The sequence below is a fragment of the Aulonocara stuartgranti genome (genome assembly GCF_965226115.1).
Source record: "Aulonocara stuartgranti genome assembly, chromosome: 13".
NCBI classification, from domain to species: Eukaryota; Metazoa; Chordata; class Actinopteri; order Cichliformes; family Cichlidae; genus Aulonocara; species Aulonocara stuartgranti.
In genome coordinates this window covers 34374687-34390650 of record NC_138949.1, presented here as the reverse complement: position 1 = coordinate 34390650, position 15964 = coordinate 34374687, and the positions used below count along the sequence as shown (strand labels likewise).

The 15964-nt window shown below is 46.5% G+C and overlaps 1 protein-coding gene across 1 annotated transcript; it reads right to left on the bottom strand.

The window, feature by feature from the left end:
• Positions 1 to 149: 149 nt before the first annotated feature.
• LOC309720636 (very long chain fatty acid elongase 6-like) lies at positions 150 to 3985 on the bottom strand. The gene is made up of 4 exons (XM_082557729.1): positions 3777 to 3985; positions 2801 to 2932; positions 1743 to 1894; positions 150 to 1667 (listed from the first exon to the last, which is right to left on the bottom strand). The coding sequence occupies exons 1-4, from the start codon at positions 3872 to 3874 to the stop codon at positions 1243 to 1245; spliced, it is 807 nt and encodes a 268-aa protein (XP_082413855.1). The 5' UTR covers positions 3875 to 3985; the 3' UTR covers positions 150 to 1242.
• Positions 3986 to 15964: the final 11979 nt, after the last annotated feature.

Below are 15964 nucleotides of genomic sequence, written 5' to 3'. Positions count from 1 at the left end.
TTTGAGGTTTCTCATTAAGTGATTTAGTGTTCGAGCTCCTCTGTGGGAACTTTTGGGACCAAAACATATTTTCCTGTGAATCAAATCTCAGAAATCAGCTGATTTTCAGCACAGAGCAGGTCAAAGGTCGTCCAGGTGAGAACATGATGTACAAACGTAAAAAGTGCATCTTTATTCGTTTTCATCAGTACAATAAATAAATGTTTTAGTCAAGAAAAAAAATAGAAAATAACAAAGAACAGAATTCTATAAAAAGCCGTACAGCGACTGCAGACACAGGAAGACGTCTCTGTAAACCGTCATCAACGTTCATCCCGACACTCAAACAGGTAAACGTCACAGGAAGTGTCAGACGTCTCCAGCAGCCAATCAGGTGCCTTCATAGGTCAGGTAAACAAAATGATCAATAAATAGATTTTAAAAATGGAGGGGTTCTTCTGTTTGTCAGCGGACGAAGGAAAAGTGAAATGAGAAAGGATGGAAAAACCTCCTGATCACGTGTTCACGTATGTAAACGCCACAGGAAGTGAGGTCAGAACTTGAGTTTAAAGGGAGCTGAGGTTAAGGACCTCCTGCTGTTTCCCTCCGTTACAGAGAGCCCAGCGCTGCCCAGTGTCACCGAGATGGACCAATCAGAGCAAATTACTGCTCTTACATCAGCAAACAGAGGAAGACACCAGGACGTCTTTAAACGCCGCGTGTCATGTGAAAGCAGGAAACCTGGTTTTCTGAATCTGCAGCTCGCCAGCTTGATGCTCCTCTTCATCTTCATCTGACCCTGAAAATCTCCCAGCATCCTCCTCTCCAAGCTCGTGTGTCACAAACCAGGAACTCTGTGAGGATTCATGAAGCTTCAAACATGCAGTGAGTGAAAGAAACCGTCTGTGCTCCACCCGGATGAGCGAGGGCAGGTGTGGTGAGCAGGTGGAACCAGTGGAACCAGTGCGAGGAGGAATGCTGGGAGAGGCTGGATCAGTGCTCGGGGGACATTCCAGCCTGATGACTGAAGAGGAGGCTGAAACCAGCCCTCATCATCACTGAAACACCGAAAGCATCAAAGGGCAGATAAACTATGAAGTTATGTGTAGCTGTGTGTTGGCCCCGCCCCCTCACAGTGTCGTTCACAGGTTTTTCCATCCTGTCCAGTAAAAACTGGTAAAAAAAAAAAAAAGAAAAAAAAAAAAAGTAAAGGTCATGTTCTAGCAGCTTCAGTTTTTAACCTCCTGGCTGGTTCTGCTGGTTTTACTGGGTTTTGGTGGTCTTGGCGTCGGGGCGCAGGTACGTCTGGTAGAAGAAGTTGGAGAAGAGCAGCAGGTAGCTGAAGTACATGAGGGCGGCCCAGACGATGTTGTCCAGGCTGGAGGGGCAGTCTCCCTGCTGCATCCAGCGGTACACCAACGCGCTCACCGCCACGCCCATCGCCATCTGAGCGATCTGAGCGCTGGTGATCAGCACGGCAAAGGGGCGGGGCACGCGCAGCCCGGCGGCACGGGCCGCGTAGTAGCTGTACATGAGCGCGTGCACGGTGTAGTTCATGGTCATGAACCAGCCGCCGCCGGCCACCATGTCTTTGTAGGAGTACCAGGAGTAGAGCAGCACGGTGATGTGGTGGTACCAGTGCAGGAAGAGCAGCTTCTGCTTCCTCAGCACGATGAACGCCGTGTCGCCTGCAAACAAAGCTCACGTTAGTCACACGTTTCATCTCGGCGCCGCTACAAGGCTATAAAAGCTAACGCACTGACCGAGCTCTGGAGCCTTGCTGAGGACGAAGGCGTACGCCCAGAACTTGCTGACCGGGCCGTTGTAGAAGCTCCGGTCACAGATGGACTGTCTGAAGCCGCTGGAGCTCAGGATGTGGAACATGTAGGGACCGGTCCGGATCGCCCCGATGATGCTGCAGAGAACCGGAAACAAATCCATCAGAGCACAGAAACAAGGACACGAGCAGAAACACGGCGTGGCCACTCAGAGCAGCACTACCCTGAAGACGCCCTCAGCGTGTGTGCGTTTGTGTGTCTGTGTGCGTTTTGGTTCTTACTATCCTGGTAGGGACCAGAATCATTTTTCACAAACTGTGGTTTTAGGGTCATAATTGGGTCATGGTCATGGTTATGTAAGCTTATAGCTAAAGCAGTAGGTCAACCCTAACCCAGGAAAGCAAACTGTTGTGTGTCTGTGAGGAAGTGAGGCTCCTTTTAAAGGTTCATTCTGCTGATTTTAATCTTTGTGTTTACAGCAGCTTCATGTTTCCTGACAGCGGCCATGACTCCGCCCACATCTCTATTGTTCTCACACAGGTGAAAAAACAAACACACCTGAGCCGCAGGTACCTCTGGAGCAGGTTACCACGGGGACAGCATGCTGGCTGTGCACAAGTGTTGATTCAGCAAGAATGGAATGCAAAGCATGCCTGTGGTTACCATGGAGACTGTCAGTGTTTCACTCTGCAGCGTCTCTACGAGACTGAAGGAATTTTCTCCTTTGTTGAAAACACCGTACAAGCGCGTGCATGCCCCGCCCACCCGGGATTCACTGCTTTGAGAGTTTCGTTCATTTGTAGCCTGACGGTGTGATCAGTGACATCACTGAGAGGACTGAGTCCCGCCACGATCGACACTGACAGCTCTTTTATGGTGATGTAGTGGGAGGAGCTTCAGACCATCACAGCGTGGCTGAACGTCTCGTTTTAGGTGTCACTTATGCGTGGTTAACTCTGTGAAGGTGACCAATCACAGAGCAAGGAACGAGTCCCGCTGTCCGTGGAGTGCGTGTGAGTGTGTGCACGTGTGAGGAGTGTTACCTGAAGATGGCGAGGCTCAGTGACCAGAGGATGAGCGGCCGGCGCAGGTTGAGCTTGGGGCGTGTCTTCATGTAGTGCTGCCCTCCAAAGACCAGGGCGACGTACAGCGCGCAGAACACGAACGAGCTCTTCCTGCAGGAGCAAACACTCGTTTAGTCCGGAGCTTTTTTGGATTCAGGGGAAAACATCATTTGTTTTGGTGGCAGCAGAGTTTCCTCACGAGCCTGAAGGTTACATAAGTTTTAAATACAGCAGCTGGCGCATGCGCACATCACCGAGTGTGTTCCTATCACAGTTATGAGCAAGTCAAATATTTCACGTCGCATCATGCGCGTCGCTCGCGGAGGGCTCGGCAGGGCGGGACGAAAGCAAATACAACCGTGACGTCACTGGCCAAGCAGCTCACCTGCGGTACACCTGCGTGTGCCACTGACCACACGTCCTTACGTAAGGCTCTGGAAGTTTCTCGGCAGGTGTGTACCCGGAGAAAGTATCCGTGCGTGCGCCCCACCAAACCCCGTTCAAAAACAGTTCGTTTCTGCGGTTCCTCCCGGTCTGCGCTTAAAGCGGCTTTTAAACTGAATGAGTCCGAGTGTCGTGAAAAACCCACACCGCCCCATCTATCCCGCTATCACGGCACACAAATCACGCTCTCTACCGACACAGAGCTGGTCCTCCCGGTACGTGCCGCTACCGGACAGGTGAGACACTTTTGGTGAACCGGATCGGGGGGATTCCTGGGTGTATCCCGAAACCAAGGCTGTACCCCGAGTGTCCCAGTAAAACGAAGAGCACCTTTAAAAACGCAATAACTTTACAAAGTCGAACCTTTTACATGACAATCAACAGGATGGATTCTCATTTAATTTAATTGATTTAATTTAATTTTGCCGTTTTTCGAGATGACGCGTCCGGTCCCGGAGAAACTTGCCGGGACCGTCTCGGGGTTTCGGTCCGAAGCTGAAGCGGGACTCACCAGTTGGCCTGCATCCACTCGATCGCTCCCCGCTCGTCGAAGCGCCGCTCGAAGCTGTACTCGGACAGCCGGAAGTCCGTCCCGTTCACCGGCAGCATCTCTGGTTCTCTCAGACTTCAGTAACGACGGCAAAGCGAGAGGACGCTCGGAGCCCGCCTGCAGTCTGTCCGCTCGCCTCTCTGCGGCCCTATTAAACAGCCCTGAGGAGGGGGCGGGGCCTCCGGACTCACCTCTCTGCGTCTCATTCATACTTCAGTGACGTGTTCATCCTTCACTGCCATGAAAAGTTCAGCTGGCTTTAAGCGTGACCAAATGCCAGAGGAAGGACATCGGGGTCACCTGCCGCCTTTTACAGGTGTGAATGTCTGAGCACCTTAGTGCTGGATCACTCCTTTAAGCCCTGACCCCAGATTCAGCAGAGTCCGGTTCTGTTCTGTGATGATGCATCAGTGTTTGATCCGTTTCTGATCACTCACTGTAGGAAACCAAACAAAGTGTAAACTCCCAGGGCTCCTTTGGGACAGATGTCAGCTCAGAACAGGGCAGAGCTGATGTTACAACCCTGAGTATTATGTAAACCTACCTGCCCTGCTGCCTCCTAACCCTAGTTTTTTTTTTCCTTTTCTCTTCTTTTTCTTTCTTCTTTATTTTTCAATTATAAGTTAAAATGTGACAGCAAAGAAAGTGTAAAAAGACATACTACTGTTATATTCAACAGCTGTCCCAATAAAAGAGATAATAATAATAAAAAAGAACAGGGCAGAGCAGGTAACAGGTCTCCTTTACCTGCATATAGAGGCCGGGGCCATCTTCCAGGTGAGGGTCCCTGTGTTAAGCTGACAGTGTGAATGCATGACGCCATTAGATGTGATAAAGCCCCCCCGCCTTCTGCTGACGTCTGCAGCAGAACAAACTGATAATCAGGCTCTGCAGTCACAAACTCTTCGTTCCACATCAGCAGATTATCAGCACGCGGACATGATCCCGTTTATAGAGGTGAACAAGTGTTGTGTGTGTGTGTGTTGGGGGAAGGGGGTCTGTGTATGTTCAGAGTATGATGAGCAGATGAAACACATTGATAGAAATGAGTAAGAGCACACCTGCACAGGTGTCTCTTCAGCTTCATCTATCAGCAGCATGACCTCCTGAGGCTGGATTCCTTCCAGTGGGCGGTGCTCCGACAGCTGCAGGTTACAGACAGATGTGACAGGAAGAGTTCAAAGTGAACTTAGTGCAGCGTGAGGCCTCGCTGCAGGTGAGTCAGGGCTGATTTTCTCAGGTGTGAGGAAGTAAAAGCAGGAGTAACTGTTCCTGTTTCAGACACAGTGAGAGACTCGTTAATGCCCTCCCTGTAACGCTCTCCCTGTAACGTTCTCGCTGTAACGCTCTCCCTGTAACGTTCTCCCTGTAACGTTCTCGCTGTAACGTTCTCCCTGTAACGTTCTCGCTGTAACGTTCTCCCTGTAACGTTCTCCCTGTAACGCTCTTGCTATAACGTTCTCCCTGTAACGTTCTCGCTGTAACGCTCTCCCTGTAACGCTCTCCCTGTAACGCTCTCGCTGTAACGTTCTCCCTGTAACGTTCTCGCTGTAACGCTCTCCCTGTAACGCTCTCCCTGTAACGCTCTCGCTGTAACGTTCTCCCTGTAACGTTCTCGCTGTAACGCTCTCCCTATAACGCTCTCCCTGTAACGTTCTCGCTGTAACGCTCTCGCTGTAACGTTCTCGTAATGTTTTCCCCGTAACGTTCTCGCTTTAACGTTCTCGCTGTAATGTTCCCGCTTTAAAGTTCTCGCTGTAACGTTCTCCCTGTAACGCTCTCGCTGTAATGTTCTTACTGTAACGTTCTCGCTGTAACGTTCTCCTTGTAACGCTCTCGCTGTAACGTTCTCCCTGTAACGTTCTCGCTTTAACGTTCTCGCTGTAATGTTGTCGCTTTAACGTTCTCGCTGTAATGTTGTCGCTGTAATGTTCTCGCTGTAATGTTGTCGCTGCAACGTTCTCGCTGCAACGTTCTCCCTGTAACGTTCTCGCTTTAAAGTTCTCCTTGTAACGCTCTCGCTGTAACGTTCTCCCTGTAACGTTCTCGCTTTAACGTTCTCGCTGTAATAGAGCTGGGCGATATGAGATTTTTTCATATCACGATATGTTTTTTTCATTTCAGGCGATAACGATATCTATCACGATATCAGCCAAATAACTATATTTGTAAGATTTAAATGTGCCGTTGCTCACAAGTAAAATGTGAAATAATCAGCAGCTTGTTTTTATTTAAATATTTATTTCCCATAATAAGTTCAACAGGGTAGATGTACTTAAGGAACATGAGACTTTTTCAGATAAATAAAGGCAAATATTGCAAACTACACAAAAGGCAGCCGCTAAAGCGTTTAAGTTTCAAAATAGAACAAACGAAACAGACTAAATTGTCAATTCCACTTAGAAACAAAATATTAATTCTAAAAATAAATCTTAGTTTGTTTTACAGAAGAACAGACAAAACTGACTAACTTTTGTCAATATCAAATAAACTGAGAACTAAAAGGAAATTCTCAATCTCTCCTTGTTGTATAGCTGAGCTTTTCAAACAGTTTTAACAGTTACTTTAGTCTGACAAAAGCCGAATGACGAATTAGCGCTTCCAGTCAGAGACTGAGGCTACGTCCACACGTACACGGGTATTTTTGAAAACGGAGATTTTCCGTTTTCGTTTTAAAAAATAATCCCGTCCACACATAAAGGCAGAAATGAAGGAAAACGCTGCTATGAACATGCCAAAGCAGCAGGTGGCGCTAGATTCCTAACCGTGCAGAAATGTTGGCCAATCAGAAGTCTAGAAGCCTCGGTGGGAAAAAGTAAACAAAGCTGGGGCATAGAAGCAGAACCGAGTCGTATGTGTGGAGGGACAGTAACTGTGTGTATATGTAAGCATTTAAACGCTGCAGAGAGTAGAATTAACAGTAACAGTATTGTAGAAATTCATTTCACTGAAACAATAACGTGGCGCACAGTGTGACGCATGCTCCAGTTTATTGTATTTCCAGACTTGCTTTCGGCACAATTTACAGTGCACGCTACTCTGTTTTTTGTCAGACTTGAAATAGCCGAAATACCTTCACACTACGGAATGTTGAAATCTCCCAATTCTTTGAATCTTTGGGCTGAAGGAAGGACAATACTCGGTGTATAAATGCTCAATCAACAATCATTTATTTCCATACAATTCAACAGTCAGAGCATTACAACGTCCGGACGGGAGAGATGCTACCAGAGGGTCAGGCACATGTCTCAAAATGGTGACGGGTTGCTCAGCTTTTTATAGTCTCTAGTGGCCCCCAGCTAGTCGTAAAAGCCAAAACATCACATTCTTTCTCTGTTACAGCGCCTAAGTTATGACCTCGGCAGTTGTTTCTCTGCTTTCTGTAAGGTGGGGGTGTGGAATGTGGTCTATCTATCTCCCCTGTCTTTAGACACAGAGTCTCCTGCTTACAACCTTCTCTTCATGATTCAACAATTAAGCATGTCAAGAAAACAGTGTAACACATTCCCAGCAGATCAAGGATACAGAGTGATGCACATTTATCTAATGAACTAATATGTGAATATGTTCTGTTAACTCAAAAGTATAATGAGAACTAAACTACATACAGCTCACACACTCTATATTAAAGGGTATAATGTGATCTACAGCAGTATTCTAATTCAACTATTTTGATTACATATATAAGGTAACATATAATAACAGAATAATCTAACAGGAACTTCTATGGCTCTTCCGTTCGACAATCTCTCCGGCATTGGAACCATCATCTGTTTTCTCTTCGGTCACGCTCGGTTGATTTTTCTAGTCGGCACACTCATTTCCTCCATTACGCGCTGGCTGCTTCCCAAACAAACACACGTGCGTGCGGCTTGGCACTTGTGCTGTACGTAACAAGCCACGCGACGTGACGCTGCGGCTGTGATTGGTTCGGCTCTGCGCTACTTAATTTGGATTGGCTGACCTTTTTTTTTTTTTTTTTTCTTTGAGGACAAGAGCGGCGAGGTCTCGCTGTAACGTTCTTCCTGTAACGTTCTCGCTTTAACGTTCTCGCTGTAATGTTGTCGCTGTAATGTTCTTCCTGTAAAATTCTCGCTGTAACGTTCTCGCTTTAACGTTCTCGCTGTAATGTTGTCGCTGTAATGTTCTTCCTGTAAAATTCTCGCTGTAATGTTCTCCCTGTAACGTTCTCGCTGTAACATTTTTGCTGTAACGTTCTCGCTGTAATGTTGTCGCTGTAATGTTGTCGCTGTAATGTTCTTCCTGTAAAATTCTCGCTGTAATGTTCTCGCTGTAACGTTCTTCCTGTAACGTTCTCGCTTTAACGTTCTCGCTGTAATGTTCTTCCTGTAAAATTCTCCCTGTAACATTCTCGCTGTAACGTTCTTCCTGTAACGTTCTCGCTGTAACATTTTTGCTGTAACGTTCTTCCTGTAACGTTCTCGCTGTAATGTTGTCGCTGTAATGTTCTTCCTGTAAAATTCTCGCTGTAACATTCTCGCTGTAACGTTCTCGCTGTAACGTTCTTCCTGTAACGTTCTCGCTTCAAACATTTGAGCATGCAGTTTATTGAAAACAACACAAACTGCAACCGGCTGTTTTACAGCTGATCAAACGTTTCAGCCCACGTGCCTTTAAAAGGACAAATCTAGGCACAAATGTGGATTCACTGTCATTTCCTGTCAGGTAGTCACAGTCAGGACATTCTGATGGCAAAGGCAAACAAATTTTCCCTTTTTGAACGCGGTTGGGTTGTTGAACTGCATAAGCATGGTCTCTCACAGCACCGTCACTACTGAGAACCTGGGGATGGATGGCAAGTTTACAAAAATGGACAGCCGCTCCAGACAGTAGATGCCCTTCGTGCAGCCGTCTGTTCCCACTCACCTCATGCAAACACTTGCAGTCATGCCGCACTGAACTTTTGACGCGATCAGCAATAACAGTGGAGCGACTCGTTACTGAACTTTGATTTGTTTCACCGGTCTTTTGGACGTGTGGTCCCAAACTTTGGATCAGCTGTAAACCAGCCGGTTTCATGGTTGTTTTCAATAAACTGCATGTTGTGTCTCACTCCCGGTTCTGCATGTTGAAGCTCTGCTTGGAACCTTGTTACAAACAACCTTCAGGGCCGTATATCAGCAGCTTTTGTGCTTTAAACAGGGACACGAGCACCTGCTCCTCCTGAAACCTACACATACGTGTAGCATGTTCTGCATTTCTCCGTTATCGCGGCGCCGCTCAGACACTAACAACCAAAAATGTATTTGATTACATCTGAAACTAAACCTGATCCTAGAATCAAATCAGCTTCACTGATCGTGTAAGACAGCATATTTATGTTTATGGTGCAAAGACGCTGGAATAAACAGGCTTAATCTGTATATGTGAGTATTTATAGGTGAGTCATTTTCACTGTATTTGAATGAAAGATGTTAGACATGACAAAGCATCAGATTCCTTCTCCTCGTCATTAATAGACACACAGTAAGACTGCAGTGTTGTGTACTGCACACCAAATGTTTCACTGTCAGCAGATTTTGTACCTGAGCTCGGCCCGTCCTGCTGTGCGGGCGCCTCGGCTGATACATCAGTTACGTCTCTGCAATTACTTATCATCCGTTAATGATCAGACTTGTTGTTACGCTCCGTCCTTCAAAGGCCTTTAAATTAAATTATGCTTGCTCATAGGGGGTCATATGATTGTTGGGTTTTTTTCTCTGTATCTATGAAGCGCCTTGAGGCGACTTATGTTGTGATTTGGCGCTATATAAATAAAATTGAATTGAATTGAATATTCCCCCTCAATCACTGATGAGCAGGAGTCAATTGCATATAATATTAATAACCCAAAGCTCATATACAATGGGGCGATCGTGGCTCAAGAGTTGGCAGTTCGTCTTGTAATCGGAAGGTTGCCGGTTCAAGCCCCGGCTCGGACAGTCTCGCTCGTTGTGTCCTTGGGCAAGACACTTGACCCGTTGCCTACTGGTGATTGTCAGAGGGGCCGATGGCGCGATATGGCAGCCTCGCTTCTAGCTGATGTCATTAAGTGCCAAGAGGCTGATCTTAGAGTGTGATCGATGCTGAACGAAGAGGCTCAGATGATGAAATGCAAGATGAGAACAAAGGGGAGACGGGATCGAGACATCGAGACTCATTCACTGTGACACAGAAAGACAGATTTACCCCAGAGAATCCCAGCTGACAGTATTTATCATCAGTATCACCAAGAAATGGGATTTGGAAAAGGACCTTAAAACAGGAAATAACCAAGAGACAACACTGAGACAAGAAGACAAAGACAAGAAACGCTCGAGGTCCAGTTTGGATTCAGGAGACAGACACTATCTCTACTTTTAAGATCAGGCTTCAAACTTTCCTTTTTGCTAAAGCATATAGTTAGGGCTGGACCAGGTGACCCTGAATCCTCCCTTAGTTATGCTGCAATAGACGTAGGCTGCCGGGGATTCCCATGATGCACTGGGGGTTTCTTCTTTAATCACAATAGCTGTGTCCAAATTCATCATGGGCTGCATCCTCCTGAGGCCCGGCCTTCGCGGTCTACGTGGGCCGGCTCTGGTGACCCTTGACCTCCCGGCTAGCTGGTGGGTAACAGACATTGAATTGGGACAGGCTTCGTCGCGTCGCTGTGACGTAATTGGTCTACAAATGCGGCCTCAGGAGGACGCAGCCCATGAATTTGGACACTCACTATGTGTTAACAGACCTCTCTGCATTGAATCATATGTGTTATTAACCTCTGTCTCTCTTCCACAGCATGTCTTTATCCTGTCTTCCTTCTCTCACCCCAACCAATCACAGCAGATGGCCCCGCCCCTCCCTGAGCCTGGTTCTGCTGGAGGTTTCTTCCTGTTAAAAGGGAGTTTTTCCTTCCCACTGTGGCCAAAGTGCTGCTCATAGGGGATCCAATCCAATTTTATTTATAAAGCACTTTAAAATAGCCAGCACAGGACCAAAGTGCTGTACAGAAAATAAGTTAAAAACAATAGAATAACAGAAAACAGCAAAAATAAATAAATAAAACACATAGTGCATAAAAAATTAAAACAGCCCTATATTAAAAAGAAAAACAAGACAAAACAGCATAGAATCAACTAAAACAACTAAAATAAAACTAAAAACCAACATCTCACGTGGTGTCAAAGGTCAGGGTCAAGAGGTGGATTTTCAAGAGTGACTTAAAAGCAGGTAAAGAAGTGGCCCGTCTAATCTCTAAAGGAAGCTCGTTCCACAGTCTGGGAGCTGCTACAGCAAAAGCACGATCTCCTCTAACTTTACGGCCAGTCCTGGGCACATGCAGCAGCAGCTGATCAGCTGACCTGAGAGAGCGGCTGGGTGTATGAGGCTGTAGCAGCTCAGAGAGATAAGATGGGCCGACGCCATGGAGAGCTTTCATATGATTGTTGGGTTTTTCTGTTTTCTTTGTGTTATTGTAAGAATTTGTCTTACCCTTTAAAGCCCCCTGAGGCGACTGCTGTTGTGGTGCTGTTTAAATAAAAGTGAATTGAACTGAAGAGCCACCACAGCACAAAATCCTGGGACTGGGACCAGGAGCCGTGGCGGGCCGCCCTCTGCGCTTCCTGTTAGATTATTTTGGTTTTTGCATCCTCTGCAGAGCTGAGTGAGGCTCTGTGGATGATCCAGAGCAGACACCTGTCTGCACGGTGACACCTGCTGGCCACTTTGGCTCCACTCACCTCCTGATGTGACACAGACACAAATATCAGTGGTTATGATCTGCACAGGTTTTGTAAACAATCGAGAGGAGCTGTGCGAGGTTAGTGACTCACACACTGACAGCAGGAAGACCTTATCATCAGTCAGGTGAAGTTTTTACTGGTGGTAGCTCAGCTTCAGCTGTGACCTGACCTCTCACCCTGGCTGAGCGCATCCCAGAATATAAACCCACAGAGCCCCCTGCTGGTTACTGCAGCACAACACTGCCCATATATATTAAGCAGATGAGCCCTGAACACACCAAACGAACCAGCGTGAAGCTTACACCTGCACAACAGCCAACTCGAGGCAACTCCTCTGGTTTCATCCAATCACAGAGGCTCACCTGATGACCTCAGCAACACTCTCAGTGCTGCTGAACTATGGTGCCATCAGGGTCATAAACCTGCTAATTCACTCTAATTACATCCAAATGCACCACGAGCACAGGTCAGTGGTGACGAGTCAGTTTGAAAGCACGAGAGCACCAGGGGTCTCAAACCCCAGGCCTCGAGGGCCGGTGTCCATGATCCAAACAGCTGATTCAAATGGCTAAATGACCTCCTCAACATGTCTCGAAGTTCTCCAGAGGCTGCCAATGAACTCATCATTTGATTCAGGTGTGTTGACCCAGGGTGAGATCTAAACTCTGCAGGACACCGGCCCTCGAGGCCTGGAGTTCGACACCCCTGCTCTGGACTGTGCACACACATTTTCCTTAATGGTAGACCTCATTTGCTCCCAGTAACAGTTCTTTCCTCCTCACAGACAACCACCACATTTCTTGATGAGGAGCAGCTGTGCAGGAACAAAAGGCTACCTGCTAATGAGTAAAATACTCATTAAATGTTAAAGAAATAATTAAACCTCTGTTGTGCAAATGTTATTGATGTGCAAATCTATGCTAAAGGTGCAAAGGTGCTCCTGAAGTGCTGTACAAGCTATAATCCAAATCATACTGGGTAATACTTCCTTACACTGATGGCACTGAGCAGATTAATATATTTCATACAGTGAGACACAACAGGATTATAAACAGGAAGCCCTTCAGAATAAAATATGACAAACTCTCTATAACATAATAAGAGTCTTTGGAGCGTCACTGTGAGTGATGTCCAGCAGAGGGGGCTCTAGGTGAGAGAGCCATCAGGAACCATCAGACACTTGATGTTCCTCCCTTCTTCTCATCTCAGAGCGAGTGTGAGTAAGTATGAACAGTACAGACAACAGTACATCCACCCCCGCTCACCACCTCGCTCTGAGGAACAGACTGGACCAGCTGCCGAGGGCGTTGTGTAGTCTGTTATGAAAAATGAGGAAACATCTGTAAGCTGTCCAGGTACCTCTGAGCCTGTGACAACGGGACTGTGCATAACATCAGCTGTAACAGTCGATGCAAAACAGATAGTGTGAGTTTAAATCCAGCGTGGTGCTGCACAAAAACGCTGCCACTGCGTTTAGACCAACTGTATATTTTTGATTAAAGTTATACTTTATTACATTTTATCTTCATTTCAGACCAACCCTCCACTTCACTCAGGTAAATCTAGAGTGTGTGAAGGATTTTCAGTGGTCTATGTACAAGTGTGTCAGCAGTCTGCAGTCGTTCGTGTCAGAGGTCATCTGTGTTACTTCTTGTATTTCACACACTTTCTGAAGAATTTATAAGGAAGGAAGAAAAAACACTGACTTGAGCCATGAGACACATGTGGAGCCCCAGTAGGGCGGCCCACACTAAGAGTGTGTGTGTACTGGGAGAACACAGCTGAATGGTGGTGTGCCCACACCGGGGCTCCACATGAGTGTTTGCTGGGAACCCTCGTGTAGACGGTCACGAGGGTTCTGATTTGGGTTAACTGTTTGCTGTCTTTCCTCAGGACGCGCTCCCAGTGAAAACTGATCCTTATGGTTTGTACAGATTCTTCTCTGGGCCAAACTCTCAGGAGGTGGTTCATATTCCTCTGCCATGGGGCCGAGAGTTTTAGAAACTACAACCTGCTAAGTCTTCCTGAGTCAGCAGTCCATCATCTGCTGAAGCTTTAATGCTTTATCAAAAGGGAACGTTTACTGAACGCAAGGGCAGGAAAAATAATGTACAACACAAACACTCTTGAACTCAAATGATGTTCCAGTTCCTTAAGCAAATGAAATATACTTTGGAAATGAAAGAAGTCTCTTTGAAAGGATATTAAATGACTCAAACTCAAGTTGTCACCTCTTGGTGGTTATTTCACAAATACATCATCCCAAATATGTTATATGAATACACTAAAAACACAATACTCCCACACACTCACACTCACAGTTGTTGCAGACCTGTTTGTCGCTCACACGGTGCAATGGCGAAACTCCTCCTCTCCTTGGAACAAAAAGTCTAACTTACAGTTCAGTGCCTCGGTAAGTCGCTGCTCACCAGTCCCACACAGAGTCCAATCTGCGCTCTCCCTGCGGACACAATGCTGCCTCTGCTGCGGCGCGTTAGCCAGTCACTGTACAGCTCTCTGACCGTGCATAATAGCTGCTTCCATCGCGCAGCCAAGCAGTCCGTGCTAACCTTGAGCCTCAGCGGTCGCAGCTGGAAAGGTTCTCTCCGCGGTGGTGCAACCGTTGGAAAGAGTTACTTCACTGACACTCTGTTGCTAAGCGTTCACACTGTTACTTTCTACTCACACACTCTTTTGTGCTAGTGAAGCTCAGTAAACACTAGCTGAGTCTCTCACTTGCATTATGATAACCCTCGTGCATCTCTCCATGCCGTTCTCATCTCCTCCTCCCGAATTCCCATCTCGGCTACAGGAAAAAGAGAAGAGTCTCTCACCTCCCTCTACCCGCCGAGATGCCCGCATGACCAACTCCATTGCCGTGATAAATGCCAGAGGGGAAATCGTGCAGCCTGCCATAACTCTGATTCCCAGGTGCTGCCAGGCTGTGGTGGTGTTCTCAGCTGTCACACAAAACTGTAAATCCTGAAAGTAGGTCTTGACCAGTCCTGTGATGTGGTTTGGTAGGCTGAAATAGTTGATGGCCATCCATAAGATCTCATGTGGAACTGACCCAAAGACGTTGGCAAGGTCTAAAAAGACCACGTGAAGGGCTCTTTGTTCTTTCTTGGTAGCTTGAATCTGGTGCCAGATGACGCTGGCATGCTCCAGACATCCCGAGAAGCCCCGGATGCCGGCCTTCTGCACTGATGTGTCAACATAGTTGTGTCTTTGCAGGAAAGTAGTCTTTGGGCCAAGACACTGAAGAAGATCTTTCCATCTATGTTCAGCAGGACGATCTGGCAAAACTGGCTGACGGATGAGGAGTTCTTCTCCTTAGGGATCAGAATACCTTCTGCTCTTCGCAAAGCCCTTGGAATCACTCCTTTCTGCCACGCTACCTTCATCAGCTTCCACAGGTATTTGAGCACTCGTGGGGTGCTTTTATAAAGCCTACATGAGATGCCATTAGGTCCTGGAGCCAATGCTGCTCTTGCCTGCTTCACTACCTTCTCCACTTCACTCCATGTTGGTGGTCTTATGTCCATTTGGTGTTCAGGTGCCTGGATAGGTGGCATATCACTCGGAATGGTAACTGGCTCATACCTCTGATCATCAGAGTAAGATTTCCTCAGACGTTCTTCCGGGTCTTTTATGGGCATTTTGAGATAAAGAATAAAACATATTCACTAGTCTAAAAGCGGCACGATAAACACTGTTTATTCAAGCTTTTATTATTCCAGAATGTAAATCACTCAGTCCTTTTTTCCCCTTCTTAGTTGTAATACCCTCTTTTGCACACACGGTGTCGCACTCTGCTGAATAGACCCGAGATTACTACCACTTCTCTTTTCTTCTGTGCTCTAGCACTCACTTTCAGTTTACCGGAGGTTGTGTGAAGTCTTTAGGCAAAGAAAAAGGCAGAAAGACACAGCAAAGAACAACAACGAACAAAAGACATACATTTACCTCACTTTGCTGCTAATTATGATAACAGCTTTAAGCACATGTGCTACCACAGAATCTTCTTAGATTAAGGGATTTTAATTACAGTGAGCACTCATTAATTTTATTGGCGTCAATTTTCCCACACAAGTTCAAATACTTTTGAAACACTCACAAGGGCCTTTAACCCTACAGCCATTTTCTCCCAAAAAATACATTGAATTTTTAAATGTTTTCCCCAAAACACTTTACCCCATTCAATTCCTCTACTGGATTTCCATACCAATACTGAGGTAACAATGAAAATAAAAATAAATATTTTCAGAACCACTTTGTTCCTGTCTTTTATTCCAGACCACCATCCTCAGAGTTAAGCCTGCCTTTTATTACATTTTTTTGTAGATGTACCTACCCGGCCTTTGAAGGACCCGTCCTACGTGGACCAGGTGGGTCGGGTCCTTCGAAGATTGCTGCCCCTGAATT

Excerpts from the sequence above, each read along its gene's own strand:
- LOC309720636 (XM_082557729.1), bottom strand. The coding sequence starts at position 3,874 with ATGCTGCCGGTGAACGGGACGGACTTCCGGCTGTCCGAGTACAGCTTC. Across the intron at positions 2,933-3,776 it reads GAGTGGATGCAGGCCAACTG|GAAGAGCTCGTTCGTGTTCT; the intron begins GTGAGTCCCGCT and ends TTGCTCCTGCAG. Across the intron at positions 1,895-2,800 it reads CTGAGCCTCGCCATCTTCAG|CATCATCGGGGCGATCCGGA; the intron begins GTAACACTCCTC and ends GGTTCTCTGCAG.